This window comes from Garra rufa, chromosome 5 (genome assembly GCF_049309525.1).
Source record: "Garra rufa chromosome 5, GarRuf1.0, whole genome shotgun sequence".
Classification (NCBI taxonomy): domain Eukaryota; kingdom Metazoa; phylum Chordata; class Actinopteri; order Cypriniformes; family Cyprinidae; genus Garra; species Garra rufa.
In genome coordinates, this window is record NC_133365.1 from 3800503 (window position 1) to 3823305 (window position 22803).

The 22803-nt window shown below is 33.6% G+C and overlaps 1 protein-coding gene across 2 annotated transcripts in view; it reads left to right on the top strand.

The window, feature by feature from the left end:
- dlg4a (discs, large homolog 4a (Drosophila)) overlaps positions 1–22803 on the top strand; it is a 72150-nt gene that overhangs the window by 44699 nt on the left and 4648 nt on the right. For both annotated transcript variants that reach the window (XM_073839541.1, XM_073839543.1), the window contains exons 9-17: positions 7411–7567; positions 10403–10505; positions 12053–12167; positions 14216–14392; positions 16744–16786; positions 19046–19076; positions 19191–19238; positions 19489–19590; positions 22620–22792. In XM_073839541.1, the coding sequence (XP_073695642.1) occupies positions 7411–7567; positions 10403–10505; positions 12053–12167; positions 14216–14392; positions 16744–16786; positions 19046–19076; positions 19191–19238; positions 19489–19590; positions 22620–22792 (949 nt within the window). The remainder of the gene's footprint in view (positions 1–7410; positions 7568–10402; positions 10506–12052; positions 12168–14215; positions 14393–16743; positions 16787–19045; positions 19077–19190; positions 19239–19488; positions 19591–22619; positions 22793–22803) is intronic.

A 22803-nucleotide genomic window follows, 5' to 3' on the forward strand; every position in this document is an offset into this window, starting at 1 on the left:
TAATTATGTTCGAACCATGCTAGCGAAATGCTAGTATCATGCTAGTAACTGGCTAATAATGTTAAAACATGCTAGTAACATGCTAATAATGTTAGAAACAAGCTATTAACATGCTAATCATGCTACAACATGCTTGCAAATTATGTTAACAATATGCTAGTAAGATGCAGCATGCTAGTAACATGCTAATCATGCTATAACTGACTAATAATGTTAAAACATGCTAGTAACATGCTAATAATGTTAGAAACAAGCTATTAACATGCTAATCATGCTACAACATGCTTGCAAATTATGTTAACAATATGCTAGTAAGATGCAGCATGCTAGTAACATGCTAATCATGGCAGAAACATGCTAACTGTGATAAAATCATGCTAGTAACATGCTAATAATGTTAATCATGCTACAACATGCTTGCAAAATATGTTAGCAATATGCTAGTAACATGCAGCATGCTAGTAACATGCTAATCACGGTAGAAACATGCTAACATGTGATAAAATCATGCTAGTAACATGCTAATAATGCTAGAAACAAGCTAGTTACATGCTAATCATGCTACAACATGCTTGCAAATTATGTTAACAATATGCTAGTAACATGCAGCATGCTAGTAACATGCTAATCATGGTAGAAACATGCTAACTGTGATGAAATCATGCTAGTAACATGCTAATAATGTTAGAAACATGCTAGTAACATGCTAATCATGTTATAACTGACTAATAATGCTAAAACATGCTAGTAACATACTAATAATGTTAGAAACAAGCTAGTAACATGCTAATCATGCTACAACATGCTTGCAAATTATGTTAACAATATGTTAGTAACATGCAGCATGCTAGTAACATGCTAATCACGGTAGAAACATGCTAACATGTGATAAAATCATGCTAGTAACATGCTAATAATGTTAGAAACAAGCTAGTTACATGCTAATCATGCTACAACATGCTTGCAAATTATGTTAACAATATGCTAGTAACATGCAGAATGCTAGTAACATGCTAATCATGGTAGAAACATGCTAACTGTGATGAAATCATGCTAGTAACATGCTAATAATGTTAGAAACATGCTAGTAACATGCTAATCATGCTATAACTGACTAATAATGCTAAAACATGCTAGTAACATGGTAATAATGTTAGAAACAAGCTAGTAACATGCTAATCATGCTACAACATGCTTGCAAATTATGTTAACAATATGCTAGTAACATGCAACATGCTAGTAACATGCTAATCATGGTAGAAACATGCTAACTGTGATAAAATCATGCTAGTAACATGCTAATAATGCTAGAAACAAGCTAGTTACATGCTAATCATGCTACAACATGCTTGCAAATTATGTTAACAATATGCTAGTAAGATGCAGCATGCTAGTAACATGCTAATCATGGTAGAAACATGCTAACTGTGATAAAATCATGCTAGTAACATGCTAATAATGTTAGAAACAAGCTAGTTACATGCTAATCATGCTACAACATGCTTGCAAATTATGTTAACAATATGCTAGTAAGATGCAGCATGCTAGTAACATGCTAATCACGGTAGAAACATGCTAACATGTGATAAAATCATGCTAGTAACATGCTAATAATGTTAGAAACAAGCTAGTTACATGCTAATCATGCTACAACATGCTTGCAAATTATGTTAACAATATGCTAGTAACATGCAGAATGCTAGTAACATGCTAATCATGGTAGAAACATGCTAACTGTGATGAAATCATGCTAGTAACATGCTAATAATGTTAGAAACATGCTAGTAACATGCTAATCATGCTATAACTGACTAATAATGCTAAAACATGCTAGTAACATGCTAATAATGTTAGAAACAAGCTAGTAACATGCTAATCATGCTACAACATGCTTGCAAATTATGTTAACAATATGCTAGTAACATGCAGCATGCTAGTAACATGCTAATCATGGTAGAAACATGCTTACTGTGATAAAATCATGCTAGTAACATGCTAATAATGCTAGAAACAAGCTAGTTACATGCTAATCATGCTACAACATGCTTGCAAATTATGTTAACAATATGCTAGTAACATGCAGCATGCTAGTAACATGCTAATCATGGTATAAACATGCTAACTGTGATAAAATCATGCTAGTAACATGCTAGTAGCTTGCAAATTATGCTAACAATATGCTAGTAACATGCAACATGTTAATCATGCTAGAAATGTGCCAACAACATGTTAGTAACTTGTTAATCATGCTAGCAACATGCTAGTGACATACTCATCATGTTAACAACATGCTACTCATGCTAGAAACATGCTAGTAATTAACTAATCATGGTAACAGCATGCTAGTAACACCCTAATTGCAATAAAATCATGCTAGTAACATGCTAATCATTCTAGAAACATGCTAATTGTGATAATCATGCTAATAACTTGCTAGTAACATGATAATAATGCTAGCAACATGCTAGTAACTCGCAAATGATGCTAACAATATGCTAGTAACATGTAAAATCTAGCTAGTAAAATGCTAATCATGCTAGAAATGTGCAAACATGTTACTAAATTGCTAATCATGCTAACAGCATGCTAGTAACACTCTAATCATGCTAGAAACCTGCTAGCAACATGCTAGTAACTTGCTATCTATATATATATATATATAGTTTTAGTTTTCTTTTTTTTAGCACACACCTAAACTAAATGAAAAAAATATTTTTTTTACTACAGACAACCGCATTTATGTCAAAAAGATCATCAAGGAATTACATTTTTAATTTCTGTTCATATTTATTTTATTTCAAGTATTTTTTTTTTCTATTGTTTCAGTTAACTATAACTATAACTATAACCCTGCATTGGGTAAAATAAATATTAATTGGCAGCTGAGATTAATAATTGAATTTTAAATTGAAGTCACTCCAATGATGCAAACAGCAGCAGACACAAAGTTGTTTTGATGGCCTCTTTTAGATCTTATGTCATTTTGGGGAATTTATTCTCTAAGCAAAACTGATTCAGAGGCATGTTATATTTCTTATTAGTTATTTAAATAATCTTAGTATGGATGCCATTGATCCCAAAGGGTTCATTATATTTATTGTAATTATAGCAAATTCATGATTCATGTTCATGAAAGTAAGCCAATAAGTCAATCTTTCAGAATGAGTCTATTTCCAGATTTCCACAGATTTTCTCCATAATTAGAGCAGAAAATGTTTACTCTATCTAATTTGGTTCTGTGCCTCTGGCTTCCTCACTGAGAGACTGAAGGACTAAAGAATTACGGAATAACTTTCTAGTAGCTCCCTGATGAAAAATACTTAGAGCTGGCTTAGAACACAAAACGACCAAAGGCTATAAAATTTTCTATCACAGTAGTGATGCATTAAATAGAAACTCACAGCAGCAAGAAAAATCTAAATTGCATGTTATATTTCACAGTTCTGACTTACAATTGCACATTTATAACTTGCAATACTGAGAAAAAAATTAATAATTGCAACTTTTTTATCTCTGTTTTTAATTCTGTAACAGAAACAAGCTTCAACCAGATTTTTTTTTTTATAAATAAAATTTATAGTCTTAAAACACTTGATGCATTTCATAATATTAATTTAAACATTTAACCTAGATTAATGTGTGCTGTTAGATACATATCCAATCGTTTGTGCAGAAATTGTAAGCTCAAGAGTGCTTTGCAGGACATGGAAGCACCAGCACTTGCAATTTTTTCTTAATAACAGTGGAAACCTAAAATACGCCATCATTTTGCTCATAAAGATTAATACATCAAACAGAACTGCATAAGATTTTATTTGTGTGCACAATATCCACAAAAAGTTGTGCTTTTGTAAAATAGCAAAAGAAAATATCAAAATTGTGAGCAGAGTTCTTTCCTCAGAATTGCACTTTATAACTCTGAACAGAAGTCAGAATTGTGAGATATAAACTCACAGCTGCGAGAAAAAGTCAAAATTGCATGTTATATTTCACAGTTCTGACTTGCAATTGCACATTTATATCTTGCAATAGCAAAAGCTGTGAAATAATTGCAACTTTTTCTCTTTTTTTATTCTGTAACTTCCATAACATTTTTCTTTTTTTAACTAAAATGTTAAATCTCAGCTGGTTGATCATTAATGCCATTGACAGATATTAACATATCGCTGAGCCATAAAACTGCTTATGAGACATTATAGAAATAACAGTATTTTCAGTAAAGCTGTTTTGCTGTTCGGTTTTAATAAAACAGATTCTTTATTAAGTTAATTTAACAATATGTTCGGAACATTTTATGTTTGCAAATGTTTGATTCAAGCTTTTGTTTTTTAAAGTAACGACCAAGCGGCCAGCTGCAATGAGTTGAGTATGTTAGATCAATTTAGCCTTCTCAAATCAACACAACTTGCCTAAAATAAAAGCTATAAACATGAAACACTTGATGCATTTCACAATAATAATTTAAACATTTAACCTACATAAATGTGCGCTGTTAGACTCATATCCAATCATTTGTGTGGAGAATGTAAGCAGGACATGGAAGCGCCAGCGCGATCACTTGCATTTTTTTTTCTTAATAACAGTGGAAACCTAAAATACGCCATCATTTTTTATCATAAAGGTAAGATTAATACATCAATCGGAACTGCATAAGGTTTTATTTGTGTGCACAATATCAACAAAAAGTTGTGCTTTTGTAAAATAGAAAACGAAAATATCAAAATTGTGAGCAGAGTTCTTTCCTCAGAATTGCACTTTATAACTCTGAACACAAGTCAGAATTGTGAGATATAAACTCAGCTGCAAGAAAAAGTCAAAATTGCATGTTATATTTCACAGTTCTGACTTGCAATTGAACATTTATATCTTGCAATAATGAGAAAAAAGTCAGAACTGTAAAATAATTGCAACTTTTTTTTTTTATTCTGTAACTTCCATAACATTTTTCTTTTTTTAACTGAAATGTTAAATCTCAACTGGTTGATCATTAATGCCACTGACAGATATTATCATATCGCTGAGCCATAAAACTGCTTATGAGACATTATAGAAATAACAGTATTTTCAGTAAAGCTGTTTTGCTGCACTGTTTTAATAAAACAGATTCTTTATTAAGTTAATTTAGCAATAAGTTTTGACCATTTTATGTTTGTTAAATTCAAGCTTTAGTTTTTTAAAGTAACGACCAAGCGGCAATGAGTTGAATATGTTTGATTAATTTAGTCATCTCAAATCAACACAACTTGCCTAAAATAACATTTATAGACTTAAAACACTTGATGCATTTCACAATATTAATTTAAACATTTAATCTAGATAAATGCTTGCTGTTAGAAGCATATCCAATCGTTTGAGCGGATAGTGGAAGCTAAAGCACGCTTTGCAGGACATGGAAGCACCAGCGCGATCACTTTTTTTTTTCTTAATAACAGCGGAAACCTAAAATATGCCATTTTTGCTCATAAAGGTACGAGTAATACATCATTCGGAACTGTAGAAGGTCTGCTATTATTTGTGCACACTCACAATATCAACAAAATGTTGTGCTTTTGTAAAACAGCGAAAGAAAACAAACATGCACTTTCTGCCATCTCTGTCTTGAGGAGGAGCGCTTCACAAAAATAATCCGAATCTCAGCAAATATTTGCCTCACAGACATGATAAATATCTCTATAAAATGCTAAATTACTACATTTAAACAAAAAAAAAATTCATGGAATAAAATCATGTTATATTGACTTAAGTCTATGTGAAAAATTCACCTACTCTGCCTTCCACAAAAAAAGAAGAAAAGTCTTCACATTTAACTTGAAAAACAGCAATAAAAACAAGTCCGTTAACTGGCTGATTTATGAGAAAAAAAAATGTTGGCAAAGTTATAGGCTTGTTGGCTTTTCTGAGGTAGGCTAAATGTTATATTACTATTATTATGACTTATTTACAAGATATTTTATTGACTTTTTTTACTCTGATTGATCGATTTCATGAGACATTGTTTTGTTTTTTTTAACATGCATTCAAATATTTTTTCATGTTATTTCGTGCTGCAAATATTAAAAAGGAAAAGATCATTGATTCACATGCCGCTTGATCTGAGGCGAATGTAGTTATCTCACTACAAATTAAAGAGTATAAAAACACATTTATTGTTTGTATTTTATCATAAAATTGACAGAATTTATAGGCTGAGACTTGCGTGCTACAAATAAGAAATTGACTTGAAAACATTAAATATTATTTCCAAGCATTTATATCGTAAATAAAACAGCTGAATACTCACCAGTGGCGATTTCTTTAAGACTGCAAGGGAAGCTCAGCTTCCCCTATAATGTCACAAAATTAATGGTCAAATTACGTACTATTGTATTAACATTGTATTGACTAAAAATGCGTTAGAAAACGTTCATCTCAAAGACGAATTCGTTCAGAATCAGTTAGATATAGCAGGTCGGCTGACTTGATTTTCTTCTCATACATTCCCGTAGCGTCACAGTGCATTTCCCCATTGAAGCCCAGCGTCCATTGACTTCAATGGGGCTGCTTTGAACGTTTTTTTTCAGTGCTTTGAAACTAGACGGTCATTGGATAAACGCTGCGATTATGTCCCGCCCACGGACGCTCAGCGTCTCTGGGGGTGAATGAGGAGTGGGCTGGCCTGGACGCTGAGCTTCTGCGTGATGATTGGAGGGTCTGTCGAAAGATTGCATCTCCTTTTGACTGACAGCGATTTTGTCCTATAAGGAATCGCTGAAGCTATTCGTTCGCGCTCTCTGCGGCCGCTCAGTCCCATCGTGGATTTCTCAAGTTCAGTCGAAATAAAAACTGCTGCAACCTATTTCTTTATATTTGCTTGGCGAAATTGCTTGATTTTCATCATACATTTCACACAATTATACACAACATTCCTTGTTTCACTTTTACAGAGTTTAATATTTTTTTTAGATCATTCATTCATATGAAACGGCACACGAAAAGTCACTGGAAAAGACGCCTAGTTGGTACGACAGGGTCACAGACCATTTTCTTGAAAAGGAACGTAGGGCAGAATTTACTTTTAAATAAATAGACAATTTTATGATGTAGACCGAAAATGAGCTTCCCCTATTTGACAGACCAGTAGCCGCCACTGATACTCACGTATTGTTATGTACTTAAAAAAATCAACAAGTTATCTGAGTTGGAGCCCATAATGATTGGGGGGCCCATACAAATCTTTTGCATATGGCCCCGGGGCTGACTTGCTACACCACTGCATAAATGCATGGTGAATCCGCACTTTACTGCCAATTCAGGTTCAGTCATATATAAAATAATGTGTATTTTACTGGAAACGATTGTTATCATCCTGGAATTCTCTTGTAATTTATCTCTACCTTCTGTTATTTCCTTGCTCTGTCTTGTGTGTCTCAGGGACCCGAGGCGTGTTGTGATCCACAGAGGATCGACGGGTTTGGGCTTTAATATAGTTGGAGGGGAGGATGGAGAGGGAATATTCATCTCTTTCATCCTGGCAGGAGGCCCTGCGGACCTGAGCGGAGAACTGCGCAAAGGAGATCAGATCTTGAGTGTGAGAACATGCAAACACATACACATGACCTCATGTGTGAAAAGAATGATCATAGTTTGAAATGAAAAGCTCTGGTTTACAGTGAAGAATTTTAACTGATGAATCTAAGTCTAGCCATGATGTTGGTCAGTACTGTTGAGGTCTGCAAATCAGATTCTGCAAAATGTTAATTATTTTACCAAAAATACAAAATGCATGTTATTTTTTTTATTTAGTACTGACCTGAATAAGATATTTCACATTAAAGATGTTTACATACAGTCCACAAGAGAAAACAATAGCACTTAATATTGTGTTGTTACCTGAATGATCCACAGCTGTGTTATTTGTTTAGTGATAGTTGTTCATGAGTCCCTTGTTTGTCCTGAACAGTTAAACTGCCTGCTGTTCTTCAGAAAAATCCTTGACGTCTCACAAATGCTTTGGTTTTACAGCATTTTTGTGTATTTGAACTAGGGCCGGGACTTTAACGCGTTAATTAAGATTAATTAATTACACAAAAATAACGCGTTAAATTTTTTTAACGCATTTTAATCGCACTTAATTTAGCACCGCGGAACGTTTCTCACTGGATGAGTTTCAGCGGGCCGATTATACTGGAGCACCAACTAGCGTTTATGCGCATATTACCGCAGCACATCGAGCCTCAAGTATCACCTCAATGCTTTTACAGAAGGTCTACCTACCTATAGGGTACCTGAATTTCTGAAATGTAGGCTAGCATATTTCTAAATATCCCAGTGTTTTCCCCACCATTATCTTAGGAGGGCGCGTTTACAATGTCTCCTCCAAGAAAACACGGACTGGATCGCGGACTCCATTCATAAAAACCGAATTTACTATAGCGCGGAATGCCACGTAAATTCGTCGATTTTTTTTATTGATAAATCAAAAGTTGGTCTGTCACTTAATTCAAATCGCGATATGGACTAGTGTCTGTGAAAACTGAAATGCAAAAAGACCGTTTTAATATGAATCCTGCATGTACCGTTTGCCTCTTTATGTTAGAATGGCAGAGACGCGTTTTTTTACACTGCACGCGTGATGCTCTCGTTAATTTTTGGCATTTGCATCTCACATGAACAGATAGACTCAATCTCCAAAGCTACTGTCAGTGTCACTTTTACCATTTCATTTGAGAAAACTAGCATCATATCATACTTTACACACAGAAACTTCACGGCAACCTGTCAAAATAAAAGTACGGTTTAACATGAAACAGAACAATATTCCTATTTAAATAATTGACAAAAAACAATATATATGATAAAAAAATAAATATAACAACAAGATTAACCACTTAATTGTAGAAAAAAAATACTACGATTATTATTTAAATGTTAAATTATTATTATTTATTGATTTTAACAGCAACCCTCTTGTTTGTTTGCCAAAAATTAAAAAGGTTTATTTTTCATTTGATTAAAAATAAATAAATGTTTATGCTTTCATTTGATTATGAGAAAAATGAAAACACAAGAATTTCTTTAAAAAAAAAATAGCAAAAGATTGTAAAGCCCTATTGTTCAAAATGTCAAAATAGAGAGTTTTGGATTTATTTTTTCACTGAAATAAATGTTTTATGTTATATAAACGTTATTACACAAAGTAGGGTAAAGTACCGAGAAAAAAAGTATGGAAACCTAGGGGAAACACTGTATCCTATTGCTACAGTTAATGGCAATATTGCACTGGTCTGTTGGACTTGGTTGAACAAAAATAAACAATATTTTGTTGCTTAAGTTTATGTATTCAGTCATTATTTAATGGTATACTAAAAATCCATATGAAAAAACTTACTTCTCACTGTTCTCAGGTCAAATATTTATATGCGATTAAAATGCGATTAATTTCGATTAATTAATTACAAAGCCTCTGATTAATTAGATTAATTTTTTTAATCGAGTCCCGGCCCTAATTTGAACCCTTTCCAACAATGACTGTATGATTTTGAGATTCATCTTTTCACACTGAGGACAACTGAGGGACTCATATGCAACTATTACAGAAAGTTCAAACACTCACTGATGCTCCAGAAAAAAAACCACGAAGCATTAAGAGCTGGGGGGTGAAAACTTTTTGAATTTAAAGGTAGTAAATTAACGGTAAATGTTACTTTTTTGTCTTCTGGGAAAAGTAAGTATCTTCTGTAGCCTCTGAAGGCAGTACTAAATGAAAAAAATATGATATTTAAGCAAAATAGGAAAAATGGACAAATCTCCATTCTGTTCAAAAGTTTTCACCCCGGCTCTAGTTTTTCCTAGATTCAAGGGAATGTAAACTTTTGAACAGGGTCGTTTTTTTTTTTTTTTTTAATTCAACTGTTTTTTTTTTTTCTTGTGGACTGTATGTAAACATCTTTTATGTGAAATATATCTTATTCAGGTGAGGTTTACTAAATAAACAAAACATGCATTTTGTATGATCCTCTTATTTTGCTAAAATAATTAACATTTTGCAGATTCTGAAAGGGGGATGTAAACTTTTGACCTCAACTGTAAATCAGCATGTTTAATGATTAGTTACTGCATTGCTTTTAATGGAGACTCCATCCCATTAGTCATGACTTGAGATTGACGGAATGACAGTTTATTCATTTATTTTTGGGTGGAATGTCCCTTTAAGAGCTGTTTGGATTAGTTTATGCCAGCATGTAGGGATCTGAAAATTAAAATGCAATAAAGAAAAGGAAATTACATATTGCAGCGCAGCAGTATTGAACGTGGTGTTGATTTGCTGCTGTGATCTTGTTGAAATGTAGTTTAGCAGTAATATTGCAATAATATGTTAGATGTGTGAGATCTGTGATTGTAATGATCTGCATGTGTTTCTCAGGTGAACGGTGTTGATCTGCGGGCAGCTACACATGAACAAGCAGCAGCTGCTTTGAAGAATGCAGGACAGACTGTGACTATCATCGCTCAATACAGACCAGAAGGTCAGAACACAAACACACACACACACCTGACTGAACAATCTGTGTTCAAAGTTGACACTCGCTATATCCAGGCAAAAAATTAACTATTAATGGACAGTGGAGAGTTAATCTGTTAGGAATGTCAAAATAACACATTGTATGTCTGCTTGAGCTGTATTTCTTCTAAATGTCACTTTTATACATTTTTAATTCTGGATGAAGTTGAGTCCACTGTACTGTATACATTACCATTCAAATGTTTGGGGTCAGTAAGTTTTTTCTTTTTTTAAATAAATTACAACTTTTATTAATCACGGATACATTATTCTAATCAACAGTGCCAGTACAGACATTTATAATATTACAAAAGGTTTCTATTTCAAATAAATGCTGTTCTGTTGAACTTTCTATTCGTCAAAGAATCCTAAAAAAAAATAACCATTTTTTTCCCAAAATATTAAGCAGAAAAAAACTGTTTTCAAAATTGATAATAATCAGAAATGTTTCTTGAGCAGCAAATCATCACATTATAATGATTTCTGAAGTCTATTCGGTTCATTTTTGTATGTAAGTCTCTGTAAATCAACTTTATGACAGCAGGTGGCACTTATGGACAAGCTGAAGTGAGAAAAGCACTTTAAAGTTCAATTTTACACTATAATGCATTTTCATGTAATTGAAATTACCATAAAATGAAATCTCAAAAAAGATTCAGTCACATTATGTATTTTCTTTTAAAGCATATTATTTCACTAATAAGTAGGGATGTAACAATATTGTCAATATCGTGGTATCGCGATAGCAAAACTCACATGGTCACGTGATGATATGAAACGATATATGCTTTATGCAAATGAACTAAAACCGAAAGCACAATATGGCTTAATCCGTTCATTAAGTCTGTTTTTGCTGCGAGTTTCAAAGCAAAGTGTGCACTTTGTTCAGGCGATCAGCTTGTGATCCGGTGTTTTCCGCACCTCAGAAAGGCTCAGTTCACAGTGAATGAATGCAGTGAACTTGTTTATTGCATGTGCTATGAGTTTAATGCACATTTGGGAATGCAATGGCCACCAGTTATGCTTTATTTGCGTGTCAGATAATTACAGCATTTTACTAGATTTGTAGTAAGACACGTTTTTGTGAGCCTGTTTTCACTGAAGCTGGATTTTTCCTTTAATGTCATTTCCATCAAAATAAAAGCTTAAAAGTGCAGTATGAAGCATCATGTGACACTGAAGTCTTGAGTAATGATGCTAAAAATTCAGCTTTGATTACAGGAATAAATACAATAAATTCACATTGAAAACAGTTATTTTAAATGATCAAATATTTCACAATGATACTGTTTTACTGTATACTTATGTGTATTTGGTGAGTAGAAGAGACTTCTTTCAAGAACATTTTTAAAAATCTTACTGGTCCGAAACTTCAAATTCTAGTATATATAGAATAGATATTTTAGACTCAGGTCACATCACTGCCCAAACTGACACAAATGGTTCATTTCTAACAAATGTAGCTCTTCTGTGCTTTACAGTGTTGGCTAACAGCTGTGTTTGTTTGTGCAGAGTACAGTCGATTTGAAGCTAAAATTCACGATCTCAGAGAGCAGTTGATGAACAGCAGTATGGGCTCTGGGACAACTACATTACGAAGTAACCCCAAACGAGGATTTTATATCAGGTAAACATACAGCACACACACTACAACTCCAAATCACTAGCCCTTCAGTCTTTCAGTCTTTCAGTATTCTATTGAAGACCTCTGGACCAGCAGTTAGCATGTACACACTATCCAGCTTACAATATTACACTGCAAAAAATGTTTTGTCTTGTTTCCAGACAAAATATAAAAAATTTCTAGACGAGTAAAAAAAAAAAATTGTTTCAGAAAAAAACAAGTCAAAATTAAGTGCGTTTTTGCTTGAAACAAGCAAAATAATCTGCCCAAAATAATCCTGCTTTCTGTTTCAAATAAGATTTTTTTTTTTTTTTTGCTTACCCCATTGGCAGATTATTTTGCTTGTTTGCTTGTTTGTTTGTTTTTTTTTTTACTCGTCTAGAAAATCCTTCTTGATTTAAGAATTTTTTTGATATTTTGTCTGGAAACAAGACAAAAAATATAAGTAAGAAAAGCATTTTTTGCAGTGTGTATATACCATATGCAGAGTCAGACTCTGCTGTAAAAGTACTTTTCAATTGTCTGTACTTTTCTTTATAAAACTTTACTTCACAACATTCCAAAGCATAATATTGTACTTTCTACTGCACAACATTCCTTAATTACATCTATAACTTTCTTACTTTTACTCAAGTAAAAGTAATTCAACAATGTTTTAAATTTACTTGAGTAATGTAAAAATACTTTACTACTGTCTGCCTCTTCCCATAATCCACTGCACTCAACTTGACCTTCCATTTCTGCTTTGAATGAACTGAATGCTGTCTCTTACGTAAAATAAGTTTATTCAAGTGTGCTATTAGTATGCTTCTTTTAAACTAAAATATAGAAAAGTATACTTTCAATCTACTTTTTATGTACTTCTCAGAAGTGTGCTTTATATACTTAATGACATTTAGGCTTATACTTAGAAAAAGTCTAAATATACTTAAGCTCTACTTGTGCTCTGAGAATCTGTGTTTTCATGGTAAATGCACTATTACACATCTTCTGTACAGAATTTCTAAAACACAAGTGAAGAAGAAACCGAAACAACAGATGCTTCCACATGTAATCTAACAAATCGTCAGACATAAAACAGCATCAAAACCATAGATATGTCAAACTGTGTAACCTTATGGAATAAAATGTTGACTTATGAAGAGGTAATAATGACTGTCAAGCTTTGGGGTGTTGATCAACTCCATCTACGTTTTGATCATCATCAAAACTCTTTTTTTTTTATTTTTAGCTTTTTGGTCAAAATGTCTATTTATTTTTTTTATGAAACTTACCCACATTCAAGTGTTTGTAAAAAAGAATGCACGAAGCAATGAACAAAATATATACAAATTAATACCTAAATAGGGACATGTTAGTATACTTAAAGTAGTATACTTAAAGTATGATGTAACGAAAACCTATGAGTATACTTGCAGTATAAAATGACTAAACTAGTATTTTACTGAGACTATACTTCAAAGTGCACTAAAAATGCATAAAAAGTATTTAATTAGTAAACTATCAGTATACCTATAAGTTCACTTTTAGTATACTTGCAGTACAAACTAAAAACATAGATGTAAACTAGTTGTGTATTCAAAGTTTACTAATACTTAAAGTATACTTTTATATTCTAGAAAGTGGGCCAATTTAGTCCCAAGGAGCATTGAAATAGTTCACTTAAAAGTATACTACTAGAACACTGATATTTATATACTTTTTATATCAATTTTAACATCTTGTTCTCCCTATTTAAGTGTTCATTTTTAAGTGAGTTGCAACACAATGGGATCATGTGAGAACAATGTTTATCTCTGCATACTGCATGCTGTTTAACACAGACAACACTGCACAGTGTGCAGAAAGCAGTTCCATTCTAAACGGAGCCAATGAATAAAAATGAAATGAGGCCAAAAATAAAAGGTCTGTGTTGCTCAATTTCAACCCAATTCCATGCTTTTCCTTTGATGTTCTTCCTTTTCAACCCCCCTCTCTCTCTCTCTGCCCTCCTTTATCCTCTCTTTTCCCCGTGACTTATGTTCTCCCTCTCTCTGTCTGTCGTTTGGCAGGGCTCTGTTTGACTATGATAAGACAGCAGACTGTGGTTTCCTGAGTCAGGCCGTGGGCTTTAAGTTTGGAGATGTGTTGCATGTCTTGGACTGTGGAGATGAGGAGTGGTGGCAGGCCTGCAGAGTCAGCCCACAGGGGGATGAGGAGGAGGTCGGCTTCATCCCCAGCAAGAGGAGGTGTGTGTGTCGCTGCTTTCTCTTGTGTTATCTCCTCTGTTGTCCTTGAACAAAATAATATTCAAACGGCTTAAAGAGGCTTTTTAGCTTTTAACTCTGTCGTTCTAACACAAGGACGTGCTCTAGAGACGTTTATCCGCACAAACATTTCTCTGCAGTCTTTTTAAAAGAAACTTCTGGGATAGTACTTTATTTAAGCTCTATTGACAGCATATGAAATGCTAAAAAAATATTTTGTCTCCCTCAGATTATAATCGGGGTTTGAGCATATAAGGCCTTTATTGCATCTAAGGTCTAGGCCAACCTGAAATATTGGACTGAAATCACAACACATCCATGATAAAGAATATTGCAACACACATACTCAACCTGAAATGAAAGGTTAATACAAAGTAAGCATACGTATACACACATATACAAAGACATTTTGTTGTAGATACAGAGATTTAAAGTAAATGATCAAGTTTTCTTGATAATGCAATTTTCAGGTCTCACTTTAATCATAATGTGGCATAATTGCAAAATGTGATTGTTTAATGGAAATGAAGTGGTAACCTTTGACAAAATGTGATTTAAATGTATTAATAATGATTTAAAACTATCCGAATGTCAATACCTAAGTAAAACCTGAGAAAAGAGCTATATAATTGATAGAATACGCCCATGAGTGATCCTTTGCTGCCATCTAGTGGTTTCAGGAAAAGCAGTATAGATATGTAGTGTTATTAACCTTCATAACTATTAGAGTGTGAGTTATATATAAGCATTTTTATAAGCAATTTGAGGCCATTTACCATAGAAATTGTATTTTTGAAGCCCTTTTAACTGTTATAGCACCACCTATGGTCCGATCTCTATGAAACTTTCCATGCTTGTGAAGAGTCATCTGACACATGTTTTCAAGACGTTTTATAAAGTTTTGAGTTTTTGTTTAGGTTTTATAGGCTTTTGGGTATACTTGGCCACACCCCTAATCTAAACGACCCAATTAAAGCAAACCAAAAGACCAAATTCAACATTGTTTTGATCTAGAGAGTCTAGAGAAATGCACTGCAGTGGTTTGATCGAGACTGAGCAAAAACCAAGGACTAGTTCGTAAAATTAGGTCTTTAACATATTTGTGAATAATTAATGAACGATTTCATTGACACCAATGGTTCTTGAGGCAAAGTTGCTTGTTATGATGAGATCTATCAAATGATATGCATATTGTATGGATGTGTGAAACACCACGTGATTACAAAGTCTAAAAATCTTGTTAGCACCAAATAGTGGCCGATTTCTTTCAAAATTCTTACAGACATTTAGGGTCACGAGTCAAACATGTCCACAGAATTTCATTCCGATCGGCCTCAGCTAACCTTGTCTAATAGGTGCTCAAACTTGATTGGCAGATAGTGGCCAATGTTTTTTGAGATACGCCAATGTCCTCATAGACCCTTATGGCACATTGGACAAAGACACTGCATACCATTTTTCAGGTCAATTGGACTAATGCTTGCATAGTTATAGCTGTTTTTTCCATCTTATAGCGCCACCAAGTGGCAGAGCTGCACATTTTTTTATTTGACCAAAGATTGTGCTTATACACATGTGTACCAAGTTTGGTGAAGATATCTCATTCCGTTCAAGAGTTATAGCCATTTTAGTAACAGTTTTGAACGTTTTGGCGCCCCTTTGCGAAGATGAGTCGAAAGTTCAACTTAAAAAAAAAAAATGGTATTCACTGTCCAGGGAACATTTCTGCACTGGTTTGGTTCTGATTGGGCAAAAAACCTAGGACTAGTTTGCAAAAGCAGGCTTGATCCTTGACCCAAGGATTCCAAAAATTTATTTTTTTTGAGTCTACGTCAAACAGTCTACAAGTTATGAGCGTTTTTTGCATTTTCGATCACTGTAGCGCCCACTATAGGCCGATTGGGCCGAGCCTTTGGATCTGAGTAGCAAGCAATACTACTACCATCTGACAAAGTTTCAGCTCTCTAAGCCTTACAGTTTGGGGGAAGAAGAATAATAATAATTAAAAAAAACCTTAAACAACAATAGGGTTTCTACACTACGTGCTCAAACCCATAAAAATTACACTTCTATTCAAAAGTTTGGGGCCGTTAGATTTTTAAATGTTTTTGAAAAAGCCTCTTCTGCTAGCATCAATCTAGCACTCAGAATCACAAAACGGTGAATTGCATTTTTTTAAGGGGTTGAGTGTTTGCTGTTGCCTCATTTGCATAATTAAATTTGTGTGTGAATTGTCCACAATTCATTCTTAGTGAATTCCCCCCTCAGTGTTCCTTTTGCTGTTGTTTTGTTATATATTGCATGCCGTTCATTCAGTTCGTTCTTTCTTCCAGGGTTGAGAGAAAAGAATGGTCGCGGTTGAAGTCAAAAGAAAGGGTAAGATCCCTGCTAAAACACAAACAGCTGCATGCAGCTCGTCCCATTCAAATATTTTTCTTTAAATTACTCCAGAAACCTTCGGCGGCTCTCCTGTGAGATTTGTTTTCCTTCACTATAATCAGTTGTGATTTGTGTTTAGAGTAGCAGTGGTGTGTGTTTGCAGCCCATGGGAGTCCATCAGGCAGTTGTTTTATGAAAGCGTTGAAACTCCTGGGCATTGTGAGCTTGTTCTGTCTGTAGGGCTCATGCTGCAGATACAGATCACTGCGCTCACAGACACACACACAAACATGCATTCAGCACATGTGCTCAGTGCTTTCTGTAGGTTTTCTTGGGAAATTAATATTTAAAGGATTAGTTCACTTCCAGAATAAAAATGTCCTGATAACTGACTCACCCCCAAGATGTTCATGTCTTTCTTTCTTCAGTCACAAAGACATTAAGGTTTATGAGGAAAGCATAGTGAACTTAAATTTTGGCCAACGGGTTTAAGGTTCAAATTGCAGTTTCAATGCAGCTTTAAAGGGCTTTACACAATCCCAGCCAACGAATAAGAGTCTTATCTAGAAAAACGATTTGTCATTTTCTAAAAAAAAAAAAGTTTACATACTTTTACCCACAAATGCTCATCTTGCACTAGCTCTGCGAAAGTCTGTTTATACATTTCTGAACAAGTGTGTAGTGCAAAATCTTAAAAGTACTTTAAATCTTAAAAGTAAAGTTTTAAATCATTACTTTAAAGCTGTACGCTTACTATGTGTTAACATGCTAAACTCATACTAAAGCGTATGTAAAGAACTTAAAACTTTAACTTTACATTTAAAGTTATTAAATATTTTAAATTGTACTACATTAATCTTTGTTAAAATGTATAGTTACAAATATATTGAAATCCATGACATACAGTTGAGGTCAAAAGTTTACATCCATGTTAATTATTTGACCAAAATAAGAGGATCGTACAAAATGCATGTTATTGTTTATTTAGTACTGACCTGAATAAGATATTTCACATAACAAATGTTTACATATAGTCCACAAGAGAAAATAATAGTTCAATTTATGAAAATTATCATATGCAACTATTACAGAAGGTTCAAACACTCACTGATGCTCCAGAAGGAAAAAACATGCATTAAGAGCCGGGGGTGAAAACTTTTGAACAGAATGGAGATGTGTAATTTTTTCTTATTTTACCTAAACATCACATGTTTTAATGTAGTACTGCCCTTCAGAGGCTACAGAAGATACTTACATGTTCCCAGAAGACAAAATAAGCTAAATTTACCCTGATCTTCAAATTTCAAAAGTTTTCACCCCCCGGCTTAATGCATGGTTTTTTCTTTCTGGAGCATCAGTGAGTGTTTGAACCTTCTGTAATAGTTGCATATGAGTCCCTCAGTTGTCCTCAGTGTGAAAAGATGGATCTCAAAATCATGCAGTCATTGTTGGAAAGGGTTCAAATACACAAAAACTCTGGAAAGCAGGCAGTTTAATTGTCCAGGACAAACATAGGGACTCATGAACAACTATCACTAAACAAAAAAACACAGCTGTGGATCATTCAGGTAACAACATAGTATTAAGAGTTTTGAACAGGATAATTTTTATAAATTCAACTTTTATTTAATCTCATGGACTATATGTAAACATCCTTTATGTGAAATATCGTATTCAGGTCAGTGCTAAATAAACAATAACATGCCTTTTATTTTGGTAAAATAACATTTTGCAGATTCCGAAAGGGGGATGTACTAATTTCAATAGAAATTATGTTAATAAAGCAATAAGCCCCAAGAAGCCATAAATTCCTTTTCAGTTCATTCAGCAGTAACACTTTGAGATGTACTTAAATCTTACTTGAGTCAAAAAAAACTCTCTAAAGTTCAGCTAATTGCATTTAATATAAATTAAGCATGCAGTTAACTCTTTTTAAACATTAAATTCGGTTCACACTTATGCATATTGTTTGAAAGTATATTTTTCCTTGCTAAGAACTTTTTTTTTTTTTTCAAGTATACAAGTGTACTTGTTTTTCACAAGGATATTTATGGTTGCTCATCTCATAAACACAGTCATTTCGATAGGACTTGGGGGGCAGCGTTAGCTCCACATCTCACACACTTTTATTATTGGCTGTTAACCCCTTTAGGCCATGACGAATAATGCAATAACTGCATGTTTACATCTAAACTGATGCAGGAAACAGTCTGTTACAATTTAATAAGCTTTGTCCCCTATATTTCCTTTCGACAGGACCGAAGTCGAGACAGCACAGGTTCACAGGGTGAGTTACGATCGTCTCTTTGCTTGTACGGCCCTGAATACTGAAACAGAGGGGATTGTTTCGTTGCATGTATTACAGACAGAAACTGATGTATGTGTATTTGTTTTCTTGCAGGACGGGAAGAGCCAGTACGGAGTTACGAGACAGTTGGACAAGTGGAAGGTTGTATACTTGACTGAGTCAAGATATCAGATATTTTAGTCTCTACTGATACTTTTCAGTTCCAAAACCTCTTTAGTTTTTGTGTGGAGTGTTTGATGTCTAAGAATGTGGTCTTTGTAGGCAGCTCACTAGGGTTGGGAACTGAGTCACTGACTTTCTGTCTGTGATGTGTTAGTATTCTTTCTCTTCACTTGCATTTTTGGTCTAGTCTTTAAGTGCATGCACTCATGTAGTCTCTCGGATTGTTTAGTGCACTACGCGAGGCCCATCATTATTCTGGGCCCGGTGAAGGACAGAGTGAATGATGACCTACTGTCTGAGTTCCCTGACAAGTTTGGCTCTTGCGTCCCTCGTAAGTATTCTTCAACTCTGCTGTCACTCTCAGATGTATATTGCTCACAAAACGTGATAAGAGCCTTCCAAACAACAGCTAGCTCCAATCTGAATTGGGTTTATGCAATTTTCAGGAGTCAGGTCAAAGGTTTTAATTAAGTTTGTTATATTTGTGGAATGTTAGTAATTGCTAAACATGTCGAATTCATTGAAATCATGAATCGCTCATTATACAATATAAGAACTATATGTGACCCTGGACCACAAAACCAGTCTTAAGTCGCTGGGGTATATTTGTAGCAGTAGCCAAAAATACATTGCATGGGTCAAAATTTTTGATTTTTTTTATGCCAAAAATCATTAAGAAATTAAGTAAAGTTCATGTTCCATGAAGATTTTTTGTAAAATTCCTTCTGTAAACATATCAAAATGTAATTTTTGATTAGTAATATGCATTGTTAAGAACCTAATTTGGACAACTTTAAAGGTGATTTTCTCAGTCTTTTTGATTTTTTTGCATCCTCAGATTTCTGATTTCAAATAGACGTATCTCAGCCAAATATTGTCCTATCCTAACAAACCATACATCAATAGAAAGCTTATTTATTGAGCTTTCATATGATGTATAAATCTCAGTTTTGTCAAATTTAACCTTATGACTGGTTTTGTGGTCCAGGGTCACATATATTCCAAGTTTTAGGGCTTTATGAAATCTGTTTGAATTTGTATGGGTTACATTGTAATGGTTTGATTTTAATAATCAAAAAGCACTGAAATGAGAAGTCTCTTTCCGTTTTGATTTTTCTGTATTTATGATTTAATTTTATTTTATTATGAACAATGTAATCAAATGAAGGCATAAAACAATACCATTTTTTATCTCTTAAAATGTAATCAAATTAGCACAACTGTTTTTTGTTTTTTTTAACAGTTGTGACATTTCCTAAATGTAATACATTTATTATTGATACACTGCAAAAAATTATTTTCTTACTAAGATTTTAGCCAAAATATCTAAAAATTCTTAAATCAAGAAAGATTTTCTAGACAAGTAAAAATTATTTTCTTGTTTTCAGAAAAAAAAAAACAAGTCAAAATTAAAAGAGTTTTTCTTAGAACCGGAAAAATAATCTGCCAATGGGGTAAGCAAAAAATCTTATTTCAAGCAGACAACTAGATTATTTTTCTTACCCCATTGGCAGATTATTTTGCTTGTTTCAAGCAAAAACGCACTTAATTTTTACTTGTTTTTTCTGAAAACAAGAAAATAATTTTTACTTGTCTAGAAAATCCTTATTGATTTAAGAATTTGTAGATATTTTGGCTGGAAACAAGACAAAAAATCTAAGTAAGAGAAGCCTTTTTTACAGTGTAATAGGGGTGTGTGAAAACAAATAAAATTATATCAAAATTTTCACAAATTATTTAGCTCAAAATGTTATTGTGCTGGTGTTTTGGTAGGTTTAGGACTGCTGTGGACAGCTGACTCCCAAAGCTTTTGATATTCTTCATATTTTGTGCATTCAGAAATGAAATTTTCCAATAAGTTTAAATTGATTACCTTTTATAGGCATTTTTATCTTTATAAGGCCAAAAATTAAATATGTGCATGAGCTTTTGTGTCAAATTATTCAATTTAATCAATTAATTCAAATAGTAATATTTCAATCAACTGAAATCAGCATCAACACAATTTGTGTTTGCAATGCAGAGGTGGCACAGAATCTGCATCTGAAGTGGCATTTAGATGCATTTACATAGACTGTTTAATGCAGGACATGAATGCACTTTAACCTGCATTCATTAATGTTTGGAAGTTTTAAAAACTAAATATTATATATAAAATGATTTTGTAAAAAAGAGGGAAAATATACTTTAAACATAAACCTAAAATCGCCAGTAGGTGGTGGCAGATCACTGCATAAGAGAGTCATTGAGTCATTCATTCAGACAGTTGCGTGTTGTTCAGAGACCGGCTTTTTAAAACTATTTTTGTTGATGAAATACAGCAAAAACAGGAACTTGTGTCTAAAATGTCCATCAATGAATATTAACTTCTTGTTTATATTGGACTGTTTTATAAAATAAATATCACATTTGTAGTTGTGCTGATATTTGGCAAAGAAAACTGTACTCTTCGTGTGAGGTTAACTAGTCAATGCTTTTCTACCTTAGATTTTTTTGTCTTGATTCCAGCCAAAATATCAAAAAATTCTTAAATCAAGAAGGATTTTCTAGACGAGTAAAAATTATTTTCTTGTTTTCAGAAAAACAACTCAAAATTAAGTGAGCTTTTGCTTAGAACAAGCCAAAAAATCTGCCAATGGGGTAAGAAAAAAAATCTTATTTCAAACAGAAAACAAGATTATTTTTTTTACCCCATTGGCAGATTATTTTGCTTGTTCCAAGCAAAAATGTACTTAATTTTGACTTTTTTTTTTTTCTGAAAACAAGACAATAATTTTTACTCATCTAGAAAATCATTCTTGCTTTAAGAATTTTTTGATATTTTGGCTGGAAACAAGACAAAAAAATCTAAGCTACAAAAGCATTTTTTGCAGTGTCTTGAATTTTGGAGGAATTTTTGAATTTGAATTTAGATTTTTTTTTCTTCTTTTTTTTTTCTTCTTAAAGCTAAACCTCTTTTGTTTTGACGGGATGTCATTAAGAAATTTTGAGTTTTTAGTGTGTATTTGATATGGCGATAGTTCTTGTAAAATTAAATACTTGTGAAGTGACTCTAAGAGAGATTGTAGAGATTCAGTTCATGTTATAATCTAAATTCCACTTTTATGGCTAGATTCCACATTTCTGTCCAAAATCCATTTAGTCCAGATTCACAGTTCCTTAATCTTATTTCAGAAAAAAAAAAACAAAGAAGAAACCTCTCAGTCTTTAGATGCTTGCCCAAAATGTCTCATGAATGCCAACAGCCTCCTCACTAACTATAAGCCATACAAAATGAGTCGTTTTCAGCACACCTGTTATGTGCTGCCATTAGCCGTAACTGATATCATGTTCACGAGATGATGTTGGCTCTCTTCTCAGATACGACGCGACCTAAGCGGGAGTATGAGGTGGATGGGCGGGACTACCATTTTGTGTCGTCGCGAGAACAGATGGAGAAGGACATTCAGAACCATCGTTTCATCGAGGCGGGCCAGTACAACAGCCACCTGTACGGAACCAGCGTTCAGAGCGTCCGAGAGGTGGCCGAACAGGTTAGAACACA